General features: G+C 48.0%; 1 protein-coding gene across 1 annotated transcript; it reads left to right on the top strand.

Annotated features, from left to right (window-relative positions):
• The first annotated feature begins 2,366 nt into the window (after positions 1–2,366).
• On the top strand, positions 2,367–15,632 carry METTL3 (methyltransferase 3, N6-adenosine-methyltransferase complex catalytic subunit). The gene is made up of 11 exons (XM_060281831.1): positions 2,367–2,510; positions 3,937–4,139; positions 5,863–6,258; positions 9,452–9,627; positions 11,375–11,591; positions 11,982–12,169; positions 12,984–13,022; positions 13,138–13,246; positions 13,960–14,025; positions 14,123–14,235; positions 14,999–15,632. The coding sequence occupies exons 1-11, from the start codon at positions 2,417–2,419 to the stop codon at positions 15,108–15,110; spliced, it is 1,713 nt and encodes a 570-aa protein (XP_060137814.1). The 5' UTR covers positions 2,367–2,416; the 3' UTR covers positions 15,111–15,632.
• Positions 15,633–15,788: the final 156 nt, after the last annotated feature.

Below are 15,788 nucleotides of genomic sequence, written 5' to 3'. Positions count from 1 at the left end.
TCCAAAGGAGAGGGGGCACTTCCTTCTAGGAACTAATCCCTCCCCCCCCAACCTCCCCATTTACCATCCTCAACTTCTTTTGCTCTTTTTCATCCTGCAAATTCCAGTGGGGAAGCTGCTACTAGTCTTTTAAGGTGCTGGGAGACTCCTTTCTGCTGCAAGAGACTAGCAAATTTATGGTGGCATAAGCTTTCACTCCAGTCTATCAGATGCAGAAAGTGTTATCTTGAATTACACCACACACACACACACACACACACACACACACACACACACACACACAGAAAGAGAGAGAGAGAGAGAGAGAGAGAGTTACAGGTAGGTAGCTGTGTTGGTCTGAGTCGAAGCAAAATAAAAAAAATTCCTTCATTAGCACCTTAAAGACCAACTAAGTTTTTGGTATGAGCTTTCGTGTACATGCACACTTCTTTAGATACACTTGAAACAGAAGAGTCAGACCCTTATGTATATACAGAGGGTGGTGGGGGTGGGTGGGAATGGGTGATGGGCTGGTGGGAGTGGTAAACCTGTAGATGGCTGTTAACGACTGCTGATGACCGCAATTGGTCCTGCGGGGAAAAAGCAAGGGCTGAGGCGCTAAAGAAAGCTTGATCATGCATAATGAGATAAGAATCCTATGTCTTTGTTCATCCCAGGTGGCTTCATGGTTTTAAGCTTGATAATGAGTTCCAATTCAGCAACTTCTCTTTCCAGTCTGTTCCTGAAATTTTTCTGTAATAAAACAGCTGCTTTGAGATCTTGTATAGAATGTCCTGGGAGATTGAAGTGTTCTCCTACTGGTTTCTCTGTCTTGTGGTTCCTGATGTCAGATTTATGTCCATTTATCCTTTGGCGTAGGGTTTGGCCTGTTTGTCCAATATAGAGAGCTGAAGGGCACTGTTGAGAGAGAGAGAGACAGAGAGAGAGTTGGGAGTTAAGGTGGAAATCGTAAACTCTGAATTCAGAGAAAAATGGACTGCAGAAAATTTAGGACAGTGATAAATAAATGCCTTACAGTGGCAATGAATTTGCAAAACAGCCATTAATAACACAGTCATCCTGGGACTGGTATGCCGATTAATACACATTTGTTGTTGTTTAGTCGTTTAGTCGTGTCCGACTCTTCGTGATCCCATGGACCATAGCATGCCAGGCACTCCTGTCTTCCACTGCCTCCCACAGTTTGGTCAAACTCATGTTCGTAGCTTCGAGAACACTGTCCAGCCATCTCGTCCTCTGTCGTCCCCTTCTCCTTGTGCCCTCAATCTTTCCCAACATCAGGGTCTTTTCCAAGGATTCTTCTCTTCTCATGAGGTGGCCAAAGTATTGGAGCCTCAGCTTCAGGATCTGTCCTTCCAGTGAGCACTCAGGACTGATTTCCTTCAGAATGGATAGGTTTGATCTTCTTGTAGTCCATGGGACTCTCAAGAGTCTCCTCCAGCACCAAAATTCAAAAGCATCAGTTCTTCGGCGATCAGCCTTCTTTATAGTCCAGCTCTCACTTCCACATCACTACTGGGAAAACCATAGCTTTACTATACTTTGTCGGCAAGGTGATGTCTCTGCTTTTTAAGGTGTTGTCTAGGTTTGTCATCGCTTTTCTCCCAAGAAGCAGGCATCTTTTAATTTCATGACTGCTGTCACCATCTGCAGTGATCAAAGAGCCAAGGAAAGTAAAATCTCTCACTGCCTCCATTTCTTCCCCTTCTATTTGCCAGGAGGTGATGGGACCAGTGGCCATGATCTTAGTTTTTTTGATGTTGAGCTTCAGACCATTATATACACATACAGTAATATGCTTTAAATTCTTCGTCTCCGACTGCCAGTGATAGCACTGAATCTCTCCCAGCATTGCAATTTAGCAGTTTCACACTGTGGTCTCCCTAAACCATGTGTAACTCAGGGTCTGGCAAAGGTGAGCTTTTTTTCTGGGGGTACGCAGGAGTATGCATACCGCTAAACATTTTGTGAATCTTTGTAATTTTGTCCTTTTGCTGTATTTATTTTTCCCGATTTGAACTATAAAATTGTGATTTTCTTGAGTCAAAATGAGGGCTCCCCTAAACATATTTTAAAGAAAAAAAGCAGTGTATAAATATATAAAAATAAATGATCCAATGGCTGCAGCTCTCCAGCAGTTCAGCTCCCCGGACAAAAACACTGCCCTCCTATTCCTAATTCTTTCTTACGTCTGTAGTGTAGAGACTCGAACCCACTTCAAAAATGGCCCCCTGAGCTTCGCCGCCTTAAGCGAAGATGGCGGCTCTCCACCCGCTGCCCGGTTTCAGCTTCGAACTACGGGCACGCGGCGGGAAGTGTGCTTCCCTTATCTCCGTCCCCCAAGAAGTACTTCCGGTCCTTCTCAACCCGGCCCTCCCCTTTGCCGGGACAGCCGCTACCCGGCTAACCGGGGGCAATGTCGGACACATGGAGCTCGATCCAGGCTCACAAGAAGCAGCTGGACTCGCTGCGGGAGCGGCTGCAGCGGAGGCGCAAGCAGGACCCCCTGGGTAAGGGAAGCAGGCGAAGGACGCGCAGGGGCGTGTGGATAGGATAGGATAGGATAGGATAGGATAGGATAAGGATAGGATAGGATAGGATAGGATAGGCTGCTAGAAGCATCAGGACAGGGCTGCATCCAAGTAAGTCCTGCTCAGAGTAGACCCATTGACATAAATGGGCCTGGGCTAGGCTAGGCAAGTCCATTCACTTATCTCCTCCGGAGTATGGCTGAGGCTCCCGTTTGCACCATATATTTCTAAGTGTTACCATGCCACTTTAAAGAGTTTTGGCTTCCCAAATCGTGGGAATTGTAGCTTGTCGGGAGACACTCCTATTCTCCTCACGGAGCTACAGTTCCCAGAGTTTCCTGGGGAGGAGGGTTGGTTGAATCGGATCCAGTATCCTAGCTGTGCCTGAATGCGTCTTCTGGCCAACATCGTCTTTGCGTGGGTGCCCATCTGTGTATCATCTAGTTGTTTTCATTTATTTATTTTTCGATTTTATACATTTCAGTAATGTTACAAATCATTTTAACACTTCGAAACATGACTTCCTTCCCCCTCTTTCTGCGGTTCCTTATTTATTTATTTATTTATTTAAAAAATATTTTCTGCATATTCCAAATTAACTTTTATCATTTATTCATTTACTTTATACTCTTATACAGGCTTCCTCAACCTCAGTCCTCCAGGTGTTTTGAGACTACAGTTCCCATCATCCCTGACCACTGGTCCTGCTAGCTAGGGATCATGGGAGTTGTAGTCCCAAAACATCTGGAGGGCCGAGATTGAGGAAGCCTGCTCTTATAGAACTGTAGGTTGTTACAATAATCCTGCCAATGTTCTTAACTGTTTACAGTTTGTTTGTAAATATTCAATAAACCATTTATATTCTTGATTTCTTACTATCTCGATTTCTTTTTTCCCCGGTAAGTTTCACCATTTCTGCGTATTCCATAAAGTTTTTGTACTTGTTGTTTTCATTTATTAATTGACAGTGGCCTGCATCATGCAGTATCTGCAAAGCCTGCCTTTGGGGGGCATTTGTCAATATATATGCTTTGCCTAAGATGGATGTATCCATGGATACTGTATTTTTAATGTGAGCTGATCCGGTGGGAGCTGTTCTGTTCTTTACGCTTCTTTCTTTTAGTTGCTTGTCTTCCTCCATTAAAAAATCGGTTTTAAAAGAAACCAATGCCGTGTTTTCAAAAGTGGCCAGCTAGCAAGCTTCCTGGCAGAACGTAAGAGGCAGGATGCCTTTGAGTTACACTTGCTGGGAATTGCAAATGGGGAGAGTGCTGTGATACTCAGGTTCTGCTTTCACGCTTCCTTTAGCAAGTTGCTGTGGGAGCAGAAAACTAGACTGGGTGGGCCTTTGGACTGATCCAGCTGCGGCGCTCTTCTTTAATGACCTCATCTCTCCTTACATCAGACCTGAGGAATCCGGACCTGGCCCTCAGCCCTCCCTTTCGAAGCGACAGTCCGGTTCCTTCGTCCGTCACGCCCAGTACCGCCACTGAGCCGGGGGATCTAGTGGCTGATCCTGAGCTTGAGAAGAAGCTCCTGCATCACCTCTCCGACTTAGGACTGGCCCTACCCACAGACGCCTTGTCTATCTGCCATGCGATTTCCACGGTGAGCATCAAAGCAACAACCCAGATTGGATGGCATTGTCTGCTTCTCCCCTGACTTCCCCCCCCCCCAGGCAAGGTCTACATTCTTCCCATTGGTCTTGGTCTGTTCACTTTTAGGAACCCCCAGGTTTATTTGGGAGTCAGCACATCCTCTGCAGGATCCTTTATTATTATTATTTAAAAATTATTTATACTTTTCAAGTTTATACATTTCACTAATTTTGTACATTTCATTAATTTTACAATTAATGACATTTTGACATTTCAAAATTGACTTCCTTCCCCCTCTTTCTGCGGTTCCTTAAATTTATTTTTAACATCTTCTGCATATCCAAATTACCCTCATTTGTTCATTTATTCATCTTTAAATATATACTCTCATGAAACTGCAGGTTATTACAGTTATATCCTCTTCAGGATCCTGAGATTCTTGATTATTCTTTAAAAAGCAAGTGGGAATTGGTTCACTTTGTTGCAAAGAAAAACAATTATTAAAGCGTTATTATTCATTTATTTATACCCACACCTTTTTCCCTGACGGGACTCAAGGTGGCTTACAGATAAAAACATAGGAAAAAACAATAATGAAAAAAAAACAATAAGACATTGACAGAATTAAAACTTTATGCATATGTAAAAAACAGTTTAAAACTTACAAATAATTACAATAAAAACAGAATGACATCAGCTATGCTTCCTCCCTGTCAGAGCACCCAAAAGTCATGGCTCTTTCAGTGTGATTTTCTTTCCCCAGATACACCCCCAAATTCCACTCTTGGATGGCAGAGGCTCCCAGAGGGGCCTTGCAGATCATTAAAATCAAAACACGAAGACAGTCTGTGTCCAGGCTTATACAGTCGTACCTTGGATCTCGAACACCTTGGCTCCCACACAAATTGGCTCCCCAACGACCGAAACCTGGAAGTGAGTGTTCCGGTTTTCAAATGTTCTTTTGGAAGCCGAACGTCCGGCGGGGTTTCCGTGGCTTCCGATTGGCTGCAGAAGCTTCCTGCGGCCAATCTGAAGCCATGCTTTGGTTTTTGAATGTTTTGGAAGTCGAACGGACTTCTGGGGCGGATTCCATTCGATTTCCAAGGTATGGCTGTAATTTAAAAGACAATGAAAGGAAGACAAGGATGGGGAGTGGGGAGGGAAAAAGTTGCTTGGGCACCAGTTTGTAAAATTAGCTTTCTTATAATGGCCAGGTGAGATGGAAACTGTTCTGGTAGTTTGATGGAACAGCCATTACCACTTAAGACAAAGGAAGAGACAAAAGCAGGCTGATATCTCAGCAGAGCCAAGAGACCATTCCTGCCTCCCTTCTTTCCATTTGCTGCAGCAATTTCCCCTCCTTCTCCAGAGCAGAGCAAAAGCTTACATGTTCCATATGAACTCAGTGAGCTTCAGCAATTTATTTGTTGCTGCTTTGCTTAGTCTGTTGCTTTTTGGTCGTGACAGGCTGATCTCATAGAAACATAGGAAGGTGGCTGACTGTTGATCCATCTATCTCAGTATTCTCTACACTGACTGGCAGTCTCTCTCCATGGCTTCAGACTGGTGTCTCCCAGCCCCACCTGGAGGTGCTGGGGATTGAACCTGGGACCTTCTGCAGGCAAGGCAAATGCTCTGCCACTGAGCCACAGCTCTTCTTCTCGCTTGTTGTCTGATGCTGCCAGTCCACACCTCCTCAACCTCCTCTGATTGGCTTACTCCTTGTCCCACAGCCCGAAGCCCCCGCCACTCAGCGGAGCGTGGAAAGCCTCTTGCAGAAGTTTGCGGCGCAGGAGCTCATCGAGGTCAAACGGGGCCTCCTCCAGGATGACGACCAACCCATGCTGGTCACCTACGCCGACCACTCCAAGCTCTCTGCCATGATGGGCGCTGTGGCCGAGAAGAAGGACTCCGGGGAAGGGGTCGGGCCCGGGGGGTCAAAGAGGAGAGCCGGGGAGCAGGACGCCGGGGTCCCTGCCTCCGTGTCCGGAGCCGCTCCCTCTGCCTTGGCGTTTTCCGAGGTGCTCAAGGAGCCCCCCAAGAAGTCTCGCAAGCAGGCCTCGGACCTGGACCTGGAGATCGAGAGCCTGCTGAGCCAGCAGTCTACAAAGGAGCAGCAGAGCAAGAAGGTAGGGGGAGGGAGCAATGGACAGCTGCGAAATCCCAGGGTTGTTGTGAAAAACCAGCAGAGGCTGGTCCCTGAGGGCAAATGGGGCACTGCCTCACCAACCCCATCCCATCCTCGGCCAGCCCTCACTTGCCCATCTTATGCTGAGGATGCCACTGCCTGGCAACTTCCTCTTCAAGTTTTCTTGTTAATTCACAGCCAGCTGTTCTCTTTGGTAGAATCATAGAGTTGGAAGAAACCACAAGGGCCATCCAGTCCAACCCCCTGCCAAGCAGGAAACACCATCAAAGCATTCCTGACAGATGGCTGTCAAGCCTCCGCTTAAAGACCTCCAAAGAAGGAGACTCCACCACACTCCTTGGCAGCAAGTTCCACTGTCGAACAGCTCTTACTGTCAGGAAGTTCTTCCTAATGTTTAGGTGGAATCTTCTTTCTTGTAGTTTGAAGGTAGTATCCTGAGAATGCCCTCATCAATCTTTTCAGGCCCACTTTTGTTTGAGATAGGAATACAGCAATCACAATACACAAAGTGCAACAGGCTGAATAATAACAACAGTGAACATTTTATTGGTTATTTCCTAACGTAAAAGTCTAGCCCAGTATGTGCAACATATACAGTTCATATATACGGTATGTAACCTATGATAATACGTTTCTTCTTTTCTTATCTGTTTCTTCTTGTGAGTTCCTGTATAACACAATCCTTAGGCTTTCTTATTGTTTCTTCTTGTAAGTCCCTGTATAACACAATCCTTAGGTAAAAATAGAAAAGTCCTCAAGGTAAGAAGAACAACATTGTTGATGTAGACTGCTGGCACAAGCTGGTACAAACTGCTAACTTGGGCAGAACAAGGTTTCCGGATATCTCCCTTGTTTCACCCCGAAGGGCTTCCTCTGCTGATATTAGATCTATACAATATAAATAAATGCATGGTAGTACAGTATCATTTCTATGTAAATTAAACAATGTGGGAGCTAGGATACGACCTTGCTTAACTCCCTTTGTGGCTGGCACGGCTCCTGTGAGCTGCCTATTTGTAGAGCAACGCACTTTCAGCGCGGTGTTTTCCTATAGGCATTCAATCAAGAACAATAATCTTTTATCTATACTTGAAGATTTCAACTTATCTTATTTGAGAGATTGAATCGAATGCAGCTTTCAGATCAATGAAAGCTGCAAAGAGCACACCACCTGGTTTCTTAACATACTTATCCATAAAATGGGCTAGTACAAGGCAATGGTCTGTAGTGGATCTGCCTTGTCTAAATCCTGCTTGCTCTTTGGCAAGAATAGCTTCCTGTTATCCAATCAACTAGCTTATTGTAAAGATATTTTACAATAACCTCCTCTTTAGACTAAGTGTTGCCCTTGAAGAAGTCAGCATGGAGGGAAATGACAGCAAAAAGAGAATTAGTTGGCTCCAGCTGTCATTGGCTCTGGCGCCACCTGCTGTTGGCCTCTCTGCTTTCTTTTTTTTTAAAAAAAAAAGCAATTTATTATATTTTCCAATTAAAACACATTAAAAAACATTAAACAAAACAAACATTAAAAAACAATACCACACATACATCAATCTTTTTAAACAATTTTCTCCAAATCTCTCGTTTCCAATGCTCCGCCGAGCTTGACTTCCCTCCCTCCCCTCATTTGGTTTTCTATTCAATTCTTATCTCGCAGTTCCTTTATACCTCCCATTTAATGTCAATTCGTAGGATTTATTTCAGTCCTGCAAGTGTCTTTAAACTTCTACAGTTCTTTTCCATATAGTCCACAAATTTACTCCAATCTCTTTGGAACCTTGCTTCCCCGTGGTTCCGAATCCTGCTAGTCAGTCTTGCTAATTCTGCATAGTCTATCATTTTTGTCTGCCACTCTTCAATCGTCGGTAAGTCCTGAGTTTTCCATTTTTGGGCTAACAATGTCCTAGCCGCAGTTGTCGCATACAAAAATAGTATATTGTCTTCCTGTTGGCCCCTCTGCTTTCCACCCAATGAGCACCAGCCAGCCCTGGCAAGATTTGTTTTATTTTAGGATTAGGCATTTACAGCCTTCCCTTCATCACGCAGTCCCCAAGTGGGTTACGTACATCTCAGCGCAATACTTAGACATTTATACCAGAGGTGTATTCTGATCTCATGCTTCACCCCTCAAAGACAGAAAAAGGGCGTTCTTGATCTGACGTTGAAATGTATACATAGTTGTACCTTGGAAACCAAATGGAATCCGTTCTGGAAGTCTGATCGACTTCCAAAACGTCTGGAAACCAAAGCGCGGATTCTGAGTGGCTAAAGGAAGCTCCTGCAGCCAATCAGAAGCTGCAGAAGATCCGTCAGATGTACGGATTCCAAAGAATGTTTGCAAACCAGAACACTCACTTTCGGGTTTGCGGTGTTCGGGAGCCAAAACGTCCAAGTACCAAGGTGTTCGTGATCCAAGGTACAACTTTAGTGAGAAGGCCAGACGCACCTTGGAAGGGGAAACATTCCACAGCTTGGGGGGCCACCACGGAGAAGGCCCTCTTGTGCAGTGCTGCCCCACAAACTTCATTGGGTGGCTGAAAGGCCAGCAGGGCATCCCTGCAGATCCCAACGCCTGGGCAGGTCTCCCTGCTTGGGGTCTAGAGTCCATAATTTTCTCAGTGTGTTGTCTCCGTGGGTGGTCAGATGGATGCTGTACCCTAGGGGTGGGGGGCAGGATCTGGCCAGCAGGGAGGATGCTGAGCTCCCCGCCGCCACCGCTGCGGGCCACTTTTGCAGGTGGGGTGTGTCCGCACACCTGTCAGTCAGCTGATATCACAATGACATCAAGCGTTGCAACTTCAAAGAAGATAATCCTTTATTCTTTCCGTTTCAGGCATGGCTTCAAACTGTGACTGCAAAGGAGCGTTTTTGCCTTTGCATCCTGGCTCAAACTCAACCCGGGAGATGAGTGGGGCTTGCAGTCATTTAGCCCCAAACGGCAAGCCCTGCTTTCAGGAAGCATTGGCCGCACGTGGGAGCTCCCTATATGATGACATATACCTTCCCTTAAAAAGAAAAAAGCTGCCCCCCCCCCCCGCCCAAAGGACTTGCCCTCTTACCAAGCAATGTGGATGGAGACAAAAAATGAAAATGAATTCCAGTTGGAATCATGAAGACTGATTTTTTATGTCTTCCTTTCCACTGACCTGGTCTCGGCCTCCTTGCCTCCCCAGGTGAGCCAGGAGATCTTGGAGCTGCTGAACACGACAACAGCCAAGGAGCAGTCCATCGTGGAGAAGTTCCGCTCGCGAGGCCGGGCGCAGGTGCAAGAGTTTTGCGACTACGGAACCAAGGAGGAGTGCATGAAGGCCAGCGACGCCGACAGGCCGTGCCGAAAGCTCCACTTCCGGTGAGCCTCTGGGGTTCAGTTTTGGAAATATTCGGTTTTGGAAATACCATTGGACGTGCGTGCATGCGCAGGACTTCCAGAAACTTTAGAGTGGGGTCTGGAACTCAGGCTTAGTGACTGAGTGCCAGGGTCTTTTGCCATGCCTTGTCTTGGCCTTGCTTTATAAAACCAGCCCCAGCGAATCAGACTAAAGATGCAAGTGACCCAGTTTCTGAAGGCGGAACTCAGAAACTCCACCTGGTGCAGAACTCAGCGGCCAGGTTGCTCACCCGCGGGGCAAGATAATTGTAGCATATAATGGCAATCCTGGCCTGACTGCCAATTAATTTCTGTGCCCAATTCAAAAGGTTGGTTTTGAGCTATAAAGGCTAAAAGGGCCCAGGAACGCAATACCTCAAGGACAGGCTCTCTCCGTATGCACCGACCCAGACCCCACACTGATCAGCTGAGGCCCCTTCCATGTGAGGTCCAAAGGGCGGCAACATGAGAACGGGCCTTTTCTGCAGTGGCTCCAGGCTTTTGGAATGCTCTCCCCTGGGGAGCTTCACTACATATCTTTAGGTGCCAGGAGAAACCATTCCTCTGTAATCAGGATTTTTGCTAATTAAGCAATCTATGGTTCCCAACCCTTTTTTGGCCATGTCCCACCTAATCATCTCGAAAATCCTGATGCCCCCCCCCCCCCCGGGTGACATGTAATTCTTATTATTCAAAAAGTGAACTCCTATTCACGTGGAGGAAACCTAAAAGGCCATTAACTGTTAATAAATCATTCTTAAATTGCCTGCCTTAAAAATCAAATTGCCCCCCTGTGAGAACCATGGATCTATATCCTTTTAAACTGTGTGGGTGGTGTGGTGTTATTGTTTTGTTTGGTATTGTGTTACACATTTTTGTGTTTTCATACTGTAAACTGCCCAGTGATCGTCTGATGAAGGTAGAGAAAACAAAACAATTGCACATTTATTCAAAATACAGCTAAAATGGTTTAGTTTAATTAATCCAAAACAACTGATGAATTTGATCCAGTGATGCCAGCTTTTCAAAGTCCAATAGTCGTTCACAACTCCAGTGCCCCCCCCCGCTGCCACCCCCTTGCCTCTTAGCTTCCACCACTGTTTCCAGTGCTTTTGAGAACCACCAGTTTAGATGAACTTTAATAGTTATTCAGATCTGAACCATGCCTTCAAGGGGGTGGGATATTTAGTTTGCCAATTTATTTCGAATTATTAAGATAGGCTGCCTTTCACACGGGCATTTCAAAGTGGCGTATCATAAAGCCCAAACACAGAAATATATGAATCCTGTTAAAATCACACCCAATCAAGCGGTCGGGGGTGGGGGGGAGTACAGTTATACCTCGGGTTGCGAACGTGATCTGTTCGGGAGGCACGTTTGCAACCCGCAGCGTTCGCAACCTGTGGTGCTGCGTCTACGCACGCACGCGATGCAATTCGGCACTTCTGTGCATGCATGATGTCATTTTCTGCTTTTGCGCATGCGCGAGTGCCAAAATCCGGAAGTAACCCGTTCCAGTACTTTCGGGTTTGGCGTGGAGCGCAACCCGAAAACGCGCAACCTGCAGCGTTCGCAACCTGAGGTATGACTGTACTTTCAATCCGACAGTGACTAGCATCAGGGGACATGGGCGCTAGTAGGGGGTTGTCAGAGGCTTCACATGAAACAGTCCAAGGTGGACGTGAAACAAGGTAGCATCTAGAGAAGCACCCGCCCTTTCTCCTTGCAGCCGCATCATCAACAAGCACACGGACGAGTCTCTGGGGGACTGCTCCTTCCTCAACACCTGCTTCCACATGGACACCTGCAAGTACGTCCACTACGAAATCGACGCCTGTGCTGACCTGGACGCCCCTTGCGGGCGGGAGTTGAGCTCGGGCCAGGAGCTGGCGCTGCCCCAGGCGGTGGGGAGGGACTCCAGCGTGGACCGCCTTTTCCCTCCACAGGTACCCAGGGCTGGCCGCAGCGGATATCTGCAGCGGGGGGAGGCATCGATGACTTGGTACGAGGCAGCTTCCTGTGGATGCCACCTTAATTACAGTGGACCCTGGGGTTACAAACCTGTCTGGATATGTAATCTTCGGGTTGCAAAATTGGCAAACCGGAAGTATTTTTCTGGGTTTTGCTGCTCGCGCAGAAGTGCTCTATCGCACCGCACACATGCACAGAAACAGCGCCCCTGGTTACTGATTTTTTTGGGGGTGTGCACGGACCCCCGGAACGAATTAAATCCATATCCACTGGGTCCACTGTATTTTGATTTATTTATTTATTTTTTTAAGCACCTCTCCATGTTCTCTAAAGCATTCCCTTCCGTTTCCTCTCTTTGCTGCCAGTGGATTTGTTGCGACATCCGCTACCTTGACGTCAGCATCCTGGGCAAGTTCGCTGTCGTGATGGCCGACCCGCCCTGGGACATCCACATGGAGCTTCCGTACGGGACCCTTACGGACGACGAGATGAGGCGCCTCAACATCCCCGTCCTGCAGGACGAGGGGTTCCTCTTTCTGTGGGTCACTGGCCGGTACGGGACATTTAACCCAACTTGTCCTTCCTCCGAGGATCACCCCTTTCCCCCTTCATCCTCACGACCCTGGCAGGTAGGGCAGGAAGAGGGATAGCATCTCCCAGTGAGTTTGGTGGCCGAGATGAGATGGGATTTGAACCCTGGTCTCCCGGTCTGGCACCGGCCATTACACCTGGGATTCCCCACCTTACAGCCCTCCCTGTGCTCTGAACTCCCAGGCAGCATGGCTCAGGAGGGGATCTGTGGCTGAGAAACACCTGGCAGGGCCCGATTCTCCAACGCACCGCCATCTCAGCAAGACCCAGAGTCACCTCCAGAGGGCGACAGAGAACCAGGAAGAACCTGGCTTCTTAGAGCAGTAGATAGATCCACATTAGGTCTAGGTAATCTTTTGGGGGCCAGGAAGGGGTGTAACCAGAGGAAAAAGCAGATGGAACAATGAATCTAAATGCTACCTTTGTACTGTAGGCTGTGGTCTGTTCTGTGCACACAGAACTCTAGCCTCCATCCAGGCAAGCAAGAGGCATTCTCAGAGGTCAAGTGCAGCCAAAATACGGAGGCTGTGAAGTAGGGCCCGTGTGGCCTGGGGGGCCTGTTAAAAGAGGCAGGAGGGCCACATTGGGATTCTCCCACCTGTGAGGTAGGATCAAGCTTGTTCTGGAGTGGGAAAGTGTTAACAGCCTCAACCCAGTCAACTATGGGGCAACAAGAGACAAGGGGGGGGGAAGGGTCTCTCTCTTCCCCACTCGTGAACAGCCATGATTCATTCACCATTAATACTGCTCTTTTCTCTCTCCATTGCAACTGCAAGGGCCATGGAACTCGGCCGGGAGTGCCTGAATCTCTGGGGGTAAGTGCATTCTTACAGCCGGAGGTGGAGGGTCCTCTCCTTTCTGTGATCCCTCTTCTTCCTGCTCAGCCTCACTGCCTGCTGTCCTCCCCACCCCCCACCCCCCGCTTTCTAGGTACGAGCGAGTAGATGAGATAATCTGGGTGAAAACAAACCAGCTCCAGCGCATTATCCGGACGGGGCGGACAGGCCACTGGCTCAACCATGGCAAAGAGCACTGCTTGGTAATTGGGGTGGGGAGAGAGAAGTTAGGTTAGGAATCCCATGGAAACGGAAAACATACAGGAGTCTGGGGTTTTTTGGGGTGGAGGGAGACGCACAGGCAATGTATATTCAGCATGTTGGCTCGTCCGTGTATAATCCCTCAAGTGCAGAACTTGGGCATGCTGGAGACTTTAAAAAAGCAAGCTACTAGTCCTCATGACTGTTGAAAAGAACCGAGAGATACCCCATGCCAATTCCATCCCCCTGGCTTTCCATGGTTGAAAACAGCTGAACACCAAAATTATTGTGAACACTAGATTACGGGGGGGGGGGGGATAAATCCTGGCCCACTGCTCATTGTTTTGTGGGCTCCACTAAGCCCACTGGAATGCTTAGCCTGTGGCCTGTATTTCTCTGCCTCGCCTAGGGTGGGGAGCCTGTCCTATTTCTTTTGAACAATTGGTCCATGCAACATTGCAACGGATAGCTCAGGGATAGCTGATGTCGTGCCCTCCAAATGTTATTGGACTCCAACTCCCATCAGCCCCAACGCTCAAGAGATGATAGGAGTTGTAGTCCCAACACTATCTTTGCAAAAGCTGTTTTGAGCAGCTTCACTCTGCCACTCCCCTTCTTTTGAGGAACGCTACAATAGAGAACGCAAAGCATTCCATGTAAATGGGCACAAGTTACAGAGATCGATTGTGCCTGAACCATCTTTTTTTGCGAGCAGGTCGGGGTGAAAGGAAACCCCCAGGGCTTCAACCGAGGTCTTGACTGCGACGTCATTGTGGCAGAGGTAAGGCAGAGAGTTGGGTCAGCCCAACATTGGACCCAGGGGCAGCGGAAAGGTCCCCCCACAATATTTACCGCCTCTGAAATTTACTGTCCCGCAGGTACGCTCCACCAGTCACAAGCCGGACGAGATCTATGGCATGATCGAGCGGCTCTCACCCGGGACCCGCAAAATAGAGCTCTTTGGGCGACCCCATAACGTCCAGCCCAACTGGTGAGCGTCACCCATCCCTTTTGTCCCCGAACAGTTGAATGACCTCTCGAAACTCTCTTAAAATTTGAACTCTGCTGCAAAGCCCATGGTTCTCATCTGAACGCCGCTTTGACAGAATTTAGAAATGTGGTCCATGGTTCGATCCCTGGGATCTTCCAAGTAGGACTGGGAATGTCCCATCTGCAGCCCAGCAAGGCTGCTGCCAGTCAGTGCAGACAACCCTCCTGTGGTTTCCAGCAACTGGGATTCAGAAGCATGGCTCCCTCCAGTTGTGGAGGCAGAGCATAGCCCAATGTAACTATTAGCACCTCGATGGCCCTCTCTTCCCTGAATTTGTCCAATCCTCTTCGAAAGCCATCCTAGTTGGTGGCTGTCAAATGAGGTTGTTTTGCTTAAAGATGCAACATTACGCTTGGCGGCAACTCTAAATAGTCAGAGATCTGGTGGATCTGATCTGCATAGGTGGCAGATACTGTTATTGCTACTGTTATTTAGGGGGCAGTCCTATCCACTGGAATGAGTTGAGTTAGGATGCAGCCGATCTGTGGCTGAGTGAGGGGCCTGGTTCAGCCAGAGATTCCTTGGCATTCTCTTCCCACTTACGAATCTCAGCAGTTGATAATCAAAGTTTTCCACCAGCACCATTTAACCAATCCTTCACTCAGCCTCACACTGGAACCACAACACAGGTTTTATATAGACCCCCCCTTTCCTCATTACCTCCACCCTCCCCTTAATCCCCTCTCTCTCTCTCACGTCTTAGGATCACGCTTGGTAACCAGCTGGACGGAATCCACCTGCTGGATCCAGATGTGGTGGCTCAGTTCAAACAACGTTACCCAGACGGAATCATCTCTAAGCCCAAGAACATGTAGAAGGGAGACAAGGGGAGATTTTAGCGCGATGGACCAAAGGGGGTGTTTTGCAGGGGGTGTTGGCAAAAGGAATGGATTGTATTCTAACATAGGGTTTTTTTCTAAAATAAATTAATAAAACAAAATGGATTCATTCTCCATAGCTGAGACTTGGGAAGGATGTGGGACGTGGAGGCGAGAGCCCAGTTCCTGTGGAAGATGCTGTTTAGCCCCCTAGAGGCACTTGGGTGATTGATAGGTAGAAGGCTGCAACTCCCTCGGTCCTAACCCACCCCTTATTATTCTGCCTGTATTCCTTGCTGGTGGGTCTTGGAAGCAGCTCACCAGCATGGAGAAGCTTCTGGGCACAGGAGAGGGGATGGATGGGCAAGACCTTGCTCCTGGACTTTGGATTATCCCACTGAAAGGCTGCATGAGATGAGGGACCGGCTTCTTGCTCCTACCCTCTCCTCCCTTCAGGGCAGGGGGAAATTCCACGCAAGGTGAAGATGAGCTCCTGCTGCTCCCTTCCCTCTCACATGAAGCTGGCTGGTTGGCTGTGGCTCTACGGTGCTGGATTCCAGTCACCGAGAAATGAACGGCAGGAGGCAATGAACGGAGCGCAGCTCAGAATGTGTTTTGCATGCAGAAGGTTCCAGATTTCAGGCACAGGAGGAGGCCCCTATGTGCTTCTGCAAG

This window comes from Zootoca vivipara, chromosome 13, assembly GCF_963506605.1.
Source record: "Zootoca vivipara chromosome 13, rZooViv1.1, whole genome shotgun sequence".
NCBI classification, from domain to species: domain Eukaryota; kingdom Metazoa; phylum Chordata; class Lepidosauria; order Squamata; family Lacertidae; genus Zootoca; species Zootoca vivipara.
The sequence above is the reverse complement of the archived record's forward strand: the minus strand, read 5'-3'. Positions and strand labels throughout refer to the sequence as shown.

Coding starts and splice junctions, on each gene's coding strand:
- METTL3 (XM_060281831.1), top strand. CDS start 2,417: ATGTCGGACACATGGAGCTCGATCCAGGCTCACAAGAAGCAGCTGGAC. Junction 4,140..5,862: donor TCTGCCATGCGATTTCCACG/GTGAGCATCAAA, acceptor CTTGTCCCACAG/CCCGAAGCCCCCGCCACTCA. Junction 9,628..11,374: donor TGCCGAAAGCTCCACTTCCG/GTGAGCCTCTGG, acceptor TTCTCCTTGCAG/CCGCATCATCAACAAGCACA.